We start from the raw sequence: 14,217 nt of genomic DNA on the forward strand, positions 1-14,217 counted from the left end.
CAGTTTGAGAGTGAAAAATGTCTTTTTGGAAGTCAATGCAGTCGGTACACTGTTGACAGTCTTATACCCCTGCCACACGGACGCGGCTAAAGTCCTTTTAACTCCCTCCAACCAAGGACGTCTTTATCTCGAGGGAGATGCGCGCCGTGTCACACGGCATTCCTTTAGCAAAGGAAGTTAAGGTAAGTTCCCAGCGAAAGGAGATGGAAGACCTCCCTCGCAGACTGAAGGGAGTACTCTTGTTCCCAGCGTGTTTGAATTTCGAGTCAGGAAATCACCCTCATTTTTATTAATTTTCCCTGTTACCAGCAATTATAACTGTTTTTATTGCATATAATATAGTATTTGAGCACTGACAAAGATATTTGAGTTGAGCAGCTACATTCGACTCTCGAACCGGGCGTTCTCGGAATGGCTGCAGCGTTTGCCCTGACTGCGCCATTTTTTGTTGTTTTGGTCAACGCGATCGCACGTTTCGCAACTTTTTAGCAATATATAACGTGTTTCTTTCATGACTGCGTAAGAGGAGAGCAGCGCCTAATGGGCCCCCAGCGGCAGCTTTCAAAAGCTCGCTTATAGGCCGTGTGACACGGAGCTAACTCCTTTGAGGTGAAACTCCCTTGCGGTCCTTGAAGGGAAGGAAGTTTGAAGGAGATCCGAGTTACCCGTGTGACACGGGTATTAAATAGCTTTAACTCGTCAGCGTATAGAATGAATGAAGAATGTTGAATTGCTGACAAAATTTTATTTAAGAACAGTAGGAAGAGAATAGGGCCAAGAAGGGATCATTGAAGAACTCCACTTAGTGACCTGAGAGCTAACAGAGTTCTGTCCATTAATGCCAATGAAGCACGGATCTTTAGCTTAAGTATTTAGATATCAGGGCAGGGATGGGAAAAGGTAAGTCCAGATATGTCGAAAAGACATGTCCAGGGTGCTCATGATAAACTACATCAAATGCTTTACTTAAGTCAAGGTAAAGAGCGTCTAACTGGCCCCTACATTGCACCACACTGGAAGCATGGGTCACAAATGCGACCAAGTTCGTTGTTGTAAAGCGTCCTGATACAAAGTCATACCTTTCACCTATTAAAATGTTCTTAGCACTACCGTAAAGCAGGGAATGCAATACAGGGGCCCTATACTGCAGAACTATTACAGTCTGCTTTTATTCCAATCTTATGACGTCAAATTTACGTGACCGCTGACGCAAGCATCGGGCGTTACCTTGCATTACGTGGGACAAACGGGAAGGTACCTAAACGTGAGACTACAGGAACATAATCAGAAAGTTCAAAAATGGAGAGAGTGTTTCCTTGGGATCCATTGCTCCCAACGCAAATGTCATCGACTCTTTGAAAAAACAGAAATAATAGCAACCAACGGGCAGGAAAACCATCAGACTCATCATTGAGGCAGTGGCTATCGCAGAAGGCAACTGCGTTAGCAAACCATCCCTAGCATTGACTGCTAAAGAATTTGCATTCCTCGGGTTTGTACGTGGGAGGCCGCCTTAAGCCTTGGCTCTTGTTTATTTGTGATGACCATGTTGTCTTGCACGATTGTGACTGATTATGATCAAGTGCGCAAGAGTATATATGCATACCTTTTTGTAATAGACACCAGTTGGAAGTTAGCGCTTGTCCTTGTCGCCTTTTTAGTATGCCCACTCTTGCGCTAGTCACTTCAGCATTTTGGCTGGGACCGGGCTTGCGCAGTGAAAGTAGATAACACGATGAGGAGGGTGGTGCGGGCGTTTTCGACTGGCCCGCTCTTTCTTGCTTAGCTTTTGGTGTCAGGTAAAGAAACTGCGGCAGCATGCAACGGAAGGGTAAAAAGGCAGCTAAAAAAGGGTCCTCAGCGAAGAAAATTTGGAAGAGCGATGTCGTGTACGTGCCACAAAAGCTCGATAACGTTATACTGTCACGCGGTAATGTTTAATATACGCAAATAAATCCATTCTCCCCGGAAGCTCCGAGTAGCCAATGCCAGGGCGGTCGGCGGGCAGCCATCTTCTATTCATTCTGGAAAGGGAAAGTCTCCTATTCCGAAAAAAAAAGTTCAGTTTTAATCGGCATATTAATGTATGCGTATACGTCACTTTGAAGCGGTGGTGACGTGGTGTGACAGACAAGCGAAGTAGTAATACTGGCCCGAAAACATTTTGACAAGTCGTGGAGGGCCGATTGCAGAAATGGAATTGAAAAGTTTGGAATAGGTTTACTTTATAGCGCCCCAAATTCAAACGCTCCGGAGGCAGCGCAGAGAATAGATATATGGTGGTAGTTAGTAACTGTACTTCTATAGCACCCGATTTGTATACGGGTACTACCCGTGCCACTTTCCAAGTGGTAAGGAACGTACTAGACTTCAGGGAACTGTTCAGTATGCTTGTGAGAACAGGGACAAGTATGCTTCCGTACTTCTTCAACAGTGCGGGAGGAGTACCATAAGCGCCACAAGAAAGGGAACGTTTGAGGCGCTTTGTGCACTTCAAAACAAGGTCTTGACTGATAGCGTACACACCGTACCAGACTGAAAATGAAGGTTACTTGAGGCAGTAGCGTCCTTTACACCGAATACAGAACAGAAATGTTGTGAAAAGGCATCAGCAGTGTTCGAGACAACGTCGCCATTATCATAAGAAAGACACACATCTTCAGCTCTCATTTTAGAAGAGGGAGAGCGTACGTGACAGTGACAAGAACTTTATTAGAGTGTCCTGAGGAACTTGATTGGGGTGAATCGAAGGCTCTCCAATCAAGTTGGTGGCTCCGCCCACGACGGGCCAGGGAGGTGGTGACTCCGCGACGTCGCGGGCCCTCTGGATGGCCTGTAGTTGGTTCGTGAAATCCGAGCTCATCAGCAAGGCGTTCGACTTGGACTTGTATTGAATGTCGGAGCCCGCGTTGTACGGGCACAGCCAGATCATGTGGTCGACGGAGCAGCGTGTGTGATCGCAATTGGAGCACGACTGCGGGAAGTTCGGGTCTATCCAACTAAGCGCTCTGGGGGTGAGGTCGGACCTGGTCTGTAGGAGCCTGAAAGTAACGGCCTGAGCCTAGCCACAGTAATATCTTGAATTGCGTGTCATGCTGACTTCAACACTTTCAATAATGTGGTCGTAGTGGTCATTGTCGTAATAAAGCTTGCGAACACAACGACAGCGCCTTAATTCCAGTTTCCACTTATCCTGTTAGCCTGTTTGCCACGCGCTTTTCTCTGTGCACGGTCTTTCAGTTTTATTGTCCTATTCGTTAGAAAACCAATGAGAGAACTTTGACTTCTTGAGCGTTTGTTTAAGTATCAATAAGCGCGTGTCATCTTAAATAATGTTTGCAAACAAATCACCTTCTTAATCAACATTAGCTGTGCCACCTACGAATGACCAGACGGCGTATTCAAGATAATGGCTCAAGCCAACGTAGTCTCTGAGGGAGAAGTTGAAGCTGCGCTTCGTGTTGATATCGGGAGGGACGTTGCTTTTCTGTGCTGCTAGGATTAAAGAAACAATTAAAGGAGTCAGGAACTTGTCTGGCGCAACCAGGCAATGATAACAATTGAAAAGAATTGTTTGGTCCTATATGATGAAAATCCTAAATATTCTCTGTACATATCCCAGACGGACAAATGTAATATCTGTCACGATCCGTCCGGATTCGTGAACGAGGCTCGAGGCACCCTCCGTTAGACGGACGCTCCGCAGCGTGGTGGTGATGAACGATGACTGACTCCGAGCAGCTGTGCTCGTCGGTGTTTATTGGGTGCGGTGACCAATGTTGCCTACCGAGCGTGGCAGGTAACCCAGCCTTCTTCGAGTCCCTAATCGGCTTCCCAATGACGGAAGTAATGGAGTAACGGAAAGTCAATCTCGAACGCCACGCATGGTTTCGCGTACTGCAAGCGCCGAAAGCAATTGGGAGGCAGCACAGCCAGAAACGCGTCATGGTTGCCACGTGTTCGACTTTGCCTGATGCATGCGGGCTTCTTCGGTACCTCACTTGGCGGGCGCGTAAGCGCGTCGGGAAGAGGCGTCGTGCGCTGTGCGCGAGCGTGTGAAGTGGCGGCAATTAGGCGTTTCACTGGCGGGTGACGCCAGGTCGCAGCGGCGACGGCGGCTGGGCGCGGAGTACCAAGAACGAGCTCGGTGCACATCGCGTTTGCCTCTGCGAAAGGAATAACGCGAGCGAGAGAGTGAGCGAAAAAAGAGACACAGACGAGATAAAGGAACGGGACGGCCTGACGTTGTACGAGTGGGAGGGGAGTGCTGTAAGCTCCGCAACTTCTTGTGTTCTCGCGCGTCTCTGTGCGATTATCTGTGTGCGAGCTTTCTCGTGTGTGTGTGTGTGTGTGTGTGTGTGTGTGTGTGTGTGTGTGTGTGTGTGTGTGTGTGTGTGTGTGTGTGTGTGTGTGTGTGTGTGTGTGTGTGTGTGTGTGTGTGTGTGTGTGTGTGTGTGTGTGTGTGTGTGTGTGTGTGTGTGTGTGTGTGTGTGTGTGTGTGTGTGTGTTTCGCATGGTACGAAAGGACGTCGCGAGCGGGCAGGCAGCTTTAAAGTATGGCCACTTCCTCTGTAATATTATTGATGGGGCGTTTATTGTCGCCAAAGTTACACGTCCACCCTATTAGAGACGCCAGAGTGGAGGGCTCTGAATTCGTTTTGAGCTCGAGAGCGCAAGGACATCTATGCCCCCCCCCCCCCCCTATACCGGCAATCGAATATCATATTTCGCACTACTCGCCGGGATTTGAGGAGAAGGTGGTGCCAGGGGTTACACGGTAAGGACACTAGTTAGGATGGGAAATACAAGGCCTTTCTTTTTCTTGGTCGAATTCTCCTGTCGAGGTAACCTGATTACGATACCATCGACAGACGTCATGAAAGTCGGATAACAAGTATACCAGGGTTATGCATCTATGAAAAGCGACGTATTCGGGGGCCAAGTAATTGTACTCACACTACATGGCTTTCGTTTACGTCAGGTAGCGGACGCTGTACTCATACACCTTTGGTATTTTTCTGTGAGAGCAATCGCCCACTCACAAGGAATGCCAAGCGGGTGCGAGTAACGCCGCCATCTTCTTTTATCACAACGAGATGTACAGTCGGTCGCCTCTACAATGAACGCCTCTGCAACGAAATCACCTGTATAACGAAATAATAATTCCGCCCCAGTCCTATTGTGAATGGTGCGGTGCACAACCTTTACAACGAAGTGACCTGTATAACGAATGATTTCGGAGGCCACAATCACTTCGTTATACAGGCATTCGACTGCATGCTTTCTTGAATGAACCTCTAGGGGGGAATTGTCAATTCTTATTATTCGCCAGTGTGATTTGCCAATAGCCTTCGCTAATGAAATGTCCGACATCAGGTTTGGCTGGCGTATGTTCTTACCACCTAGCTCCAGCGTAGAACATTTTCATCGCTTCGACGTGTTTGTAGTGACCGCCCTGTACACATAGAGCTCTTGCAATTACTTGTGTATTTTTGCTCGTATTGTTTTGCCTTACACTGCGCATATGTGACTTCGCTTTCCGAATAAAATGTGCAGCTTTAGTGTAGAGCTCGTGCTGTGTGTTTTCTCATGCGCGTCCTACCGTTTATCCGTTGTTACAATGAATTCGCACCATTTATAGCCAAAGGAAAGATTTCACGAAGGTCCGTAAAAGCTGTCTGCCACTAGGCCGCCTTTCTCTAATGATGTGTCCAACACAACGATTAGCTGGAGCCTAGTATCACGCGCATTTGTAGAGTAAGAGCTATTTTGTAAATGCCAGTCCAGTCCCGTCCAGTCCAGTGACATTTCCTTACCTTGCCCCTCAGAATTGAAGAGGCAAGCGATGTACGCAGCGCCTGACAGAATGGACAACAGGCTACCATCAGAGCAGGAATATGTAGGCCAGTGCTTCCGAAGTAACTCCGCGTGGAAAGTTATGGCTGTGCTCTTCAAGTTCCTGAGATCCATACGAGCCTACATGGCCGGCTTTCAGAACGCTGCCTGCTACCGCTGTATTCTGTGCGCGGTTTACTTCGTTCGTGCGCCTCTCTCTTTTTTTTCTCTCCTGACCCCTTCTTCCGCGAAGGGTAGCCAACCGGAACCACCTCCGGCTAATCTTCCTTACTCTTTTTTCGTGTACATCCTTTCTCTCTCTCTCTCTCTCTCTCTCTGTTTAGCCTGCTAGTGTGCGAGCATTTTCGCGTACCGTCTTTCCGGCACGCACCCGATGCGGCCGGGAATGGAAGCGGCAACCTTGGGCGCAGCAGAAGGCCGTATGCCCTCTGTGGGCCCCTCACTGGCGGCCGCTGCTGCTTTGGCTTTCCTTATACGCTGGACGGAGTAACCGCGACGAATGACCTGATCGTGCGCTTGTGCGGGGAAAATAGAAGACTACGATTTGCGATTAGTTCTGCATGTGCGGGGAGTGACAGCGCAATGTGAATTCGTAAAGCCTAGGACTCGTGGCATGCGTATACAGCCGCGGTGGTGATGAACCACCGCGGCGGAGCGATGGAGCTAAAAATTGGCGGTTGGATTAGAGACGCCACTGCGCCACCTGGAGTCTTGGGCCTATCGGTGTTGGTGTATTCCACGCTTCGATCACGGAGTTCTACACTTCAATTTCGGTGCAGTTTCGGTTTCGTCGGTCAGGTCGCTGCGTACGGATAGCAGCGCTAATAGGTCACTTTTTATTCATTCTGGGGGCGCACCTTTTACATTCTATACTCTGGGATCGTAAGCGTATGCCTTAAGTATTATATAATATAAACCGATTGCCCTGAAAGTGTCCAGCAGAAGACTTTCATGGCCTTATTGCAGAAAACCCTGGGCGCACATTGTCCTTTCCTCCCTGCTGCGTTTCACTTCGCGTCGATCATCGTTTTAAATTTCAAATGCTACCTGTCAGACCAACGTGAACTTCCGTTCGTTTGTGCAGAATACAAAATATTGGTAGAATCACACGGCTCCGCCTCCGTCGCCGGCAACTCTGATCACACTTCCTTCAAGACTGCCATACGGACAGACAGACAAAGAACTTTAATTACAAGGCCCTGAGAAGCTTTGCCCTAGGGCAGAGCTGCGGGCCGCTCCCACGTGGGGACGGGTAGGCCGAGCCTAACCGCCGCATCGTGGGCTCTCTGGACAGCCCAGGTTTGATGTGAAAGGTCTGAGCTCTGGATGGCAGAGCTCCATTCGTCTTCTGTGATGCGATTGGGTCCCTGTAACGAGAGGCATCGCCAGAGCATGTGTGCGAGATTGCTAACAGCCCCACAGTCGGGGCAAGTAGAGCTAAAAGCCTCTGGAGTGATCGTGTGGAAAAGGGCCAGGTTTGGATAGCACTTAGTCTGAAGCATGCGTAATGTGGACGCCAGAGGTCTAGCCAGTTTGCTGTGTGGGGGAGGATAAGTCCTCCTACCCAGGTGATCTGTAACGCTTAAATTGCGTTGAGAGTATTGACTTTTTTTTTTACTCGTGTCTAGTATAACCTATTATTATTATTATTATTCTTTTTTTGATAGGAAGGGGATGTTATGGCTTCGTCTAAGCTGCCCATTCTTTCTGAGCACTGAGCTGTTGTGGTGCGTTCCAATGGGAACGCACCAAAACTGCCCAGTGGCCCGCTACAGCACCTGGAGCCTGACCAAAGGCCCGCTACAGCACCTGGAGCTATATATAATATGCGCACACTCGAATGCTAATGAGGTGCACGCCACATTCTGCGGCACCATTGGGATGCTGTGATACGAGCCCGTCGTGAGTGAACTTTGCGAACCCTTCTGAGTACTGGTGTAGTTCACCCAACTGAGAGCAAGAGCACGGCAAACACGAACGGGGCACATTTGCGACGCTTTCGTTATTATTTTCTGTCCGGCATGGTGCTAGCCAATAGTGTCGCGTCTAGTGTCACGCTGCGCGGCGAGTGAGCTGTAATACTAGCCTGCAGTGCCTCTGGAAAGTGACCCATCGCGGGCCAGTTAGCTCTGATGAACCTCGTTTTGTGCTTCGGCGCACAAGTCACATGATTTCAATCAGAACGCGGTCCCGCGCAAGCCGAGATCCTTCCTTTTTGCACACGGCTTGTCTGCAGCGAGCGGCCATTGTGTTTGGCCGGGCGAGTAGACAAGTAAAAAGGTTGCTACAGGCAAGTGCCAGAAAGCGAGAGAATTCGCTTTTTCCCGTTGAAGACATACCGCGTAATGCCTTGATCACTCTAAGCCTCTTTAATTGCGGAAGGCGAGATGCAAATAGCAGTGCAATTCGATATCACCGCGCGCTGCGTGAGAGAAAATTTCACCTAAAGTGTGACGTGCATTGGTGATGTCAGCCAGAACGCAAACAGTGGGCGACGTTTCTTGATTACCTTACATGCTTAAAATGACTTTACTGCGCCCATGTTACAAATTTTTACATACATTGGATCTTGAGAATGTTTGTAAATGAATAGCGAACTGAAAAGCGGGAAACGAATATTAAGGAAGGTAAACCAAATAAACGTTCGCAGTTTAAGTTCTGGAGAACTGGCGCTTAGACGAGGCACAAAATAAAAAGAGGCACACTCGCATTGCCCAGAGTAAGTGTAGCTTGTAGATTCTACGTTGTTGAAAAAAACAACAGCATCCACACACGCCAATGCAAATCACGTGCGCCTTGTTTTCCGCTGCTTCGAGCCCCTGCGCCACCAGGCCCCTTCTCCCCGAGCTCTCGCCCAGGAAGCTTCGCGCAGGCGCACTTTGTAACCAGGAAGATGCGCTGACTACATCCAATGCTGCGCCGATAGTGTTCTTGGGCAGACGTGTTGTTGGGATAACCTGGTTCAAGATGCGGAAGAAAGTTAAAAGAGCGCCAAACAAGATAGCCCGTGTCTTCGACAGTGAGCGCCTGAACTTCTTTGTCTTGTGCTTGATTGCGCTCTTTGAATTGTATTCCGAAAGCGTTCTAGCCACGTGATCTGAACCCCTTGCCAGAGCGGGCACGCGATGACCTGGACTGGAATGCTGGGAATGAACTGGAAAACATCCCACGGGAGACTTCATTCGGGGGGAACGCGGCCACGCTTCGTGAATGAAATACACGCGCCCCGTTGTATTTTGTCTTTCCGTGCGAGCTTAGCCTTAAGCGAATGGTTGTTTATACATAGGCAAGGCAGCCGCAAAGAGAGTTCGTACGACGTGCAGGTGACGCATCGAGGAAACTTCCCTCTTTCGAGGGCAACAAACAACAACACAGGCTGCTGCCCCCCGGAGATCTCCGGTACGATCTTCACTATTGGTGAAGTTGTATATCGACACGGCGTCTTCGGCTGCTCTAAAGGGCGCAGTGTCCACTGTACATGGTACGGTATAGTGTATGCACCACACGGAATAGCATGCCCTATATGGGGTTTAGCATACACTGTACACCGGCGCCACAAAGGAAGACTCGAGATCTCCCGCATCTTTTTCTCTTCCTCCGAGAGCGCGTGCGATTTTTTTTTTACCGCCGCAGGAAACCGCGCCAATTTGGAGAGCGCGTGTGGTTTTGTATTTTTTTGATCTCGCCGCGCCGTTGTCCGAGTTTCGCCTCGCGTCGGTGGGAACTGGGCGACACGTGAAAAAGAAGAGCGCGAACAGGCTGTCGACTATGCGTTCGTTCGCACGCCCGCCCACCACCCCGTCGGGAGACGGCGACGAGTATAGAACGGCGAGAGGTGAGGTAAAGGGTGGGGGGGGGGGAGTGTGCAGTCCGATTAATTATTCATCAGGGACGGACGGCCACGCGCGTACGTGCTTGGCGCGTTATATGCGCGCGCGGGCGGTCCCTCCCCGTTTAACTGGCCGCGCGTGAAAGCGGAGGGGAAAGTCGGCGCGACAAGGACGAACCTACGCACGGCGACGCGTGTGAGCGCGTCGTCGCCGCGGACGCGTCGTCGTCACGAGCGGTGTGAAAGTTAACGTGCTCCAAATGCGAGAGTGCCGAGCAGCGCGCCTTGCAACCGTCGTATACGTCATTGGGCTTTTCTTAGGCGCCGCGTATATATGTATATATATATATATATATATATATATATATATATATATATATATATATATATATATATATATATATCGTCCTCGGCGTCTTCCTATTCTACCTGTCCATATAGCCTCGTTTCGGGGGCAGCCTTTCTGTTTTCTCACCAGCGTCGCGTCCTCCATTCGGCGGCGTTACGGGTCGGCCCGCAATACGGAAACAATAGGCGCGCGGGATTCGGCGCAGAATTAACGCAGAATGCGCCTCCTGGTGACGCGGGACGGGTGCTGCGAGCCGAGCGCGTTCGCTGCGTCCCGCTGGGGCCGGATGGTTGCGCCTGGCACCGCCAGGCCGGTATGCAGGAGAGAGCCATGGGCGCCCGGGATAAACTGGGCGACCGCTGTTGTATAGACAGGAGCGCGGGAACAAAAGAGGCGGAGGTAGAGATAAGATATGTTTATCTCTTTGGAGAATCGGAAACTTCAGTATCCGGCCCTGCACTATAGCGCCAACTCAACGGTACCGACAAGCGTTCAGCGCGGGCAAACCCGCCCAACTCTATCCGCGCCTGTTTTATAGCCACTATTTTTGGCTGTTTCCGGGTCTTCTCGCAAGCATTCTCGTCGTACACCTGCCATCCAACACCACGTATCAGCCGTGGTCGCCGCTCTGTCGTAGTTTTATTTCTTGTCGTGGATGTCCGAACTAAGCCTTGGGCCTTTTTTTTTTCTCATGCGTCTCGTGTGTCGTTTTCTCTTCCGCAGGGAGGCTTGGCAGAGCGCGGAATGCTTCGTGGCCGGCCCTGGCAGCACCGGAACCGCAGGCAGCAAGACAATACCCGGCCATGATCCTACCGTGACGCAGCGCGCCCTGAGAGCCAACAGCGTCAGCACACCGCCGCCGCGCTGTTACAGCGCGGTGTCCGCAATAGTTCCTCTTCGTCACCTCGCTCAGCGGTTGCGGGCGCCGTTTGAAAGCTTCAGCGCAGTGCTAGCGGAAGGAGGCGTGCCTTGTGGTTACTTAGGCGAACGCGCATTCCATATCGCAACCCGGTGATTGTTGCGTGCCTCACGTCCCAGGAGCGTCTGAGTGTTTGATCTCGTGTGTTTGGCTGCGGTGTTGTCCATCGGTGTTTACCGCGCTTCAAAGGCAGCGCCCAGTTCGACCCACCAGGCTTGCGCGTGAGTTAGCCTCCGTTAGGCGTACACGCAACGCACCAAGGGCACCTACCCATTGGCGCCGGTTCTTACTTTCCGTGAATAGCACAGTCCGCACGAAGACTTCGCTTCCGTACCCGGTCCCTGCGGGTGCGGCAACTCCGAGCGGTCCGCCTAGATTGCCCCTGTCTTACTTGCCGTGCAGGGCTACGGCAGGTCTACTGAAATCGGTGCGCTGATAAGGCGCCCGCCTCGTGCATTGCCTTTGTGCCAGAAGTGCGTGAGCGTGAGTGAGTGTGCTCGTGAGTGGGCGTAGGACGTGAGACCCCAGGTGAAGGCGTTCGATCGGACGAGGACTGCCACCGACCAAAGCCATGCGCGAGGACGACTTCGAGGTAGCCCTGAAGGTGGTCGTGGTGGGCAACGGAGCCGTGGGAAAGTCCAGCCTCATCCAGCGCTACTGCAAGGGCGTCTTCACGGCCGAGTACAAGAAGACCATCGGCGTCGACTTCCTGGAGCGCCAGCTGAGCATCCGCGGTGAGGACGTGCGTCTCATGCTCTGGGACACGGCGGGCCAGGAGGAGTTCGACGCCATCACCAAGGCTTACTACCGAGGAGCACAGGGATGCGTTCTCGCGTTCTCCACCACGGACAGGGAGTCGTTCAGGGCGATCGAGTCGTGGAGGAAAAAGGTACGTCGGCGGCGTCCTCTCCGCGCTTGACGGCGTACAGTCAACCGCAAAAGTTTGTGGACCGTTGGATGTGAGAGAGAAATTTCGGTACATGATCCTCATTTCGCGCAAATATAGAATTGGCTTCGCCGTAAGGGACGTATACAGTCGAAAGCAAAGGTTTATGGAACACGCGACCGCCGTCGGTACACGCTACCCGTAACAGATGATCGCTATTTTCTGCAAATGTTGAATTCATGCAACCTTTGGTTGTCCCCGCGGTAGCGGGGAAACTTTGTAAGCGTTTCATGTAACGCCTCTATAGTGGCGAGAATCGAGGGTTCAGCAGTCTTCATTTATCCCCTACTTAACACACACTTACCAATTTTCGAGCGCACCACACCTCTTATGACATGCCGCAGACTCTCACAAAAATGAAATCTCTTTGTATTATCCACTCCTTCCTTGACTCTGTGAAAACATGCATATAAAGTTTTCGAACGCGTCTAGTCGCACTAATGGATTTGCTTTAAAAGTTGGATACCTCCACAAAACCCAAACACCATTTTATTCCAGAGAAAATTAAAACAACTTGTTTACCTGTCTTTCTAGCCACAAGGAGTACATTAGTACAAAAAAGCAATGACATTTTATTTGAGCAAGAAAGAAAAAAAGAAAGGTTTGCTAGTATAGTAATTCATAATGAGTAATTACTTTGCTGAGCTATCCACAATTGAAAAGGTTCAAGAGTATGTCCAGAACGCTGCTATGCGATTGGCGTTTTGTTTTCCGCGATAGATGAACAACTTAAAGCATCAAGCTATCAACAATGAACGGTAAGACATTGTCTGGATATGCCCGAAGCCTCGGAAAGCAGCCTAGTTAGTATTCGAATCACCAGCCTGGTTACTGTACTCGCGGATAACTTCCCATTGACTTCTGACGCGAAAGTTGCGGGGCCGTAGCTTCTGCACACGTATTCGTACGCAGTGTTGTCGGGGCGAGTGTGGAATCGGTTTCGATTTCTCCGACCTTGCATAGCTCCTTTTCAGTTAGCGAGGGCAGACGCAGTAGACGCTGCATGCACGCTTGTTTTGTGTGCTTTGACAGCCATTTAATGTTGAAGCTGGTCGTCAGTCTCAGAGGAGAGCGCTCGCAGGCACGACAGCAAGCGACGAACACTGATCAGAAGACGCGGGTGTCGTGTTACCTTTGAGGAATGCTTAAAAACGTGCGACGGTCTCGCGTGTACGTAAAACTCGAAAGGGCCAAAAAAAAAAATGTAAGAATGTATAAGTATCTGAGTGGTAAATATTGCGTCTCGTCTGAGGTAATGTGCTGTACAAAACGAAACAGTTATGTTCTATATACTTCCACGTGTAAGAAGGTGTGGACGAAATTGCGGGACTACTTCCAGCAGCGGCGCCACAGGCGCACTTCGCTTTCGTAGCCTTCACTACATAGCCAAGAAAAGTTGTCTTCGAGTATTAGTAGTGTATTAGAACAACATAGCCCTGTACGCTTTCTTCTACATGGCTAACATACGGTCACAAACTACTCCCAAGTTCAACGTTTCTTCAGATCCCGCGGTACGCAAACTTTCGCGGTCGCCTGTATAAGCTGGCGGATCATGCAAGAACTGAAGGCAGTTACAAAAGAAATTGTCACGTGGTCTCAGTGGTCTCGGTGTTTCCGGCGTCACACACGTCGCTAGCATGCGCAGAAATGGACGTTGTTTCATTTCGCTACGTTGGCTGCTTGTCACCATTGTCACCACCGAGAAGTAGTGGAAGTTTAACTGCCGTCAGAGCCTTAAATGCGTCTCATAATAACTGTGACGCGTATTTGTCGTTGAATGGGTCGCAGCTTGCTCTCATTCTTTTGATGATGATGCTGCATATTTGAGTGATGCTGGCTTCGTGCTTAATTACAATACGCAGCAAAGATAGGCCGGCTCAAACAAACAAACAAACAAACAAACAAACAAACAAACAAACAAACAAACAAACAGGCAAACAAACAAACAAACAAACAAACAAACAGACAAACAATTAAGACATGATATTTAAACAAAATATTAATAAATCTCGGTGCTTGCTTACTCACAGTTAACGGAGTCTAAATTAGCACACTTTACCTTACAACACGCATCATTTGCACAGCAAGTGACATACGGATACTTCCCATAGTACGGGCGTGGCCATAAATCTCCTTAAAAACTGCCCCAACAAAAAGAAACAAGAAGATAAGGAAAAAAAAAGAAGAAAAAACGTGTCATGCAGCACAGCTGCATCGTAATTGCCATTATGCACTAGGTACCTAGCCGAAGTCAGATTTAAACACAAGCCATTTGTGTGTAGGCATTGTAGGCCTAACCAGCCCAACTCTGTTCGCTT

The 14,217-nt window shown here is 49.9% G+C and overlaps 1 protein-coding gene across 1 annotated transcript in view; it reads left to right on the plus strand.

The window, feature by feature from the left end:
* The window catches only part of Rab23 (RAS oncogene family member Rab23), a 120,147-nt gene that overhangs the window by 75,189 nt on the left and 30,741 nt on the right, over positions 1–14,217 (plus strand). The window contains exon 2 of the mRNA XM_070540996.1: positions 10,758–11,842. Coding sequence (XP_070397097.1) covers positions 11,525–11,842 — 318 coding nt within the window. The 5' untranslated portion in view covers positions 10,758–11,524. The remainder of the gene's footprint in view (positions 1–10,757; positions 11,843–14,217) is intronic.

The sequence above is a fragment of the Dermacentor albipictus genome, chromosome 6, assembly GCF_038994185.2.
Source record: "Dermacentor albipictus isolate Rhodes 1998 colony chromosome 6, USDA_Dalb.pri_finalv2, whole genome shotgun sequence".
In the NCBI taxonomy this organism is placed as follows: Eukaryota; Metazoa; Arthropoda; class Arachnida; order Ixodida; family Ixodidae; genus Dermacentor; species Dermacentor albipictus.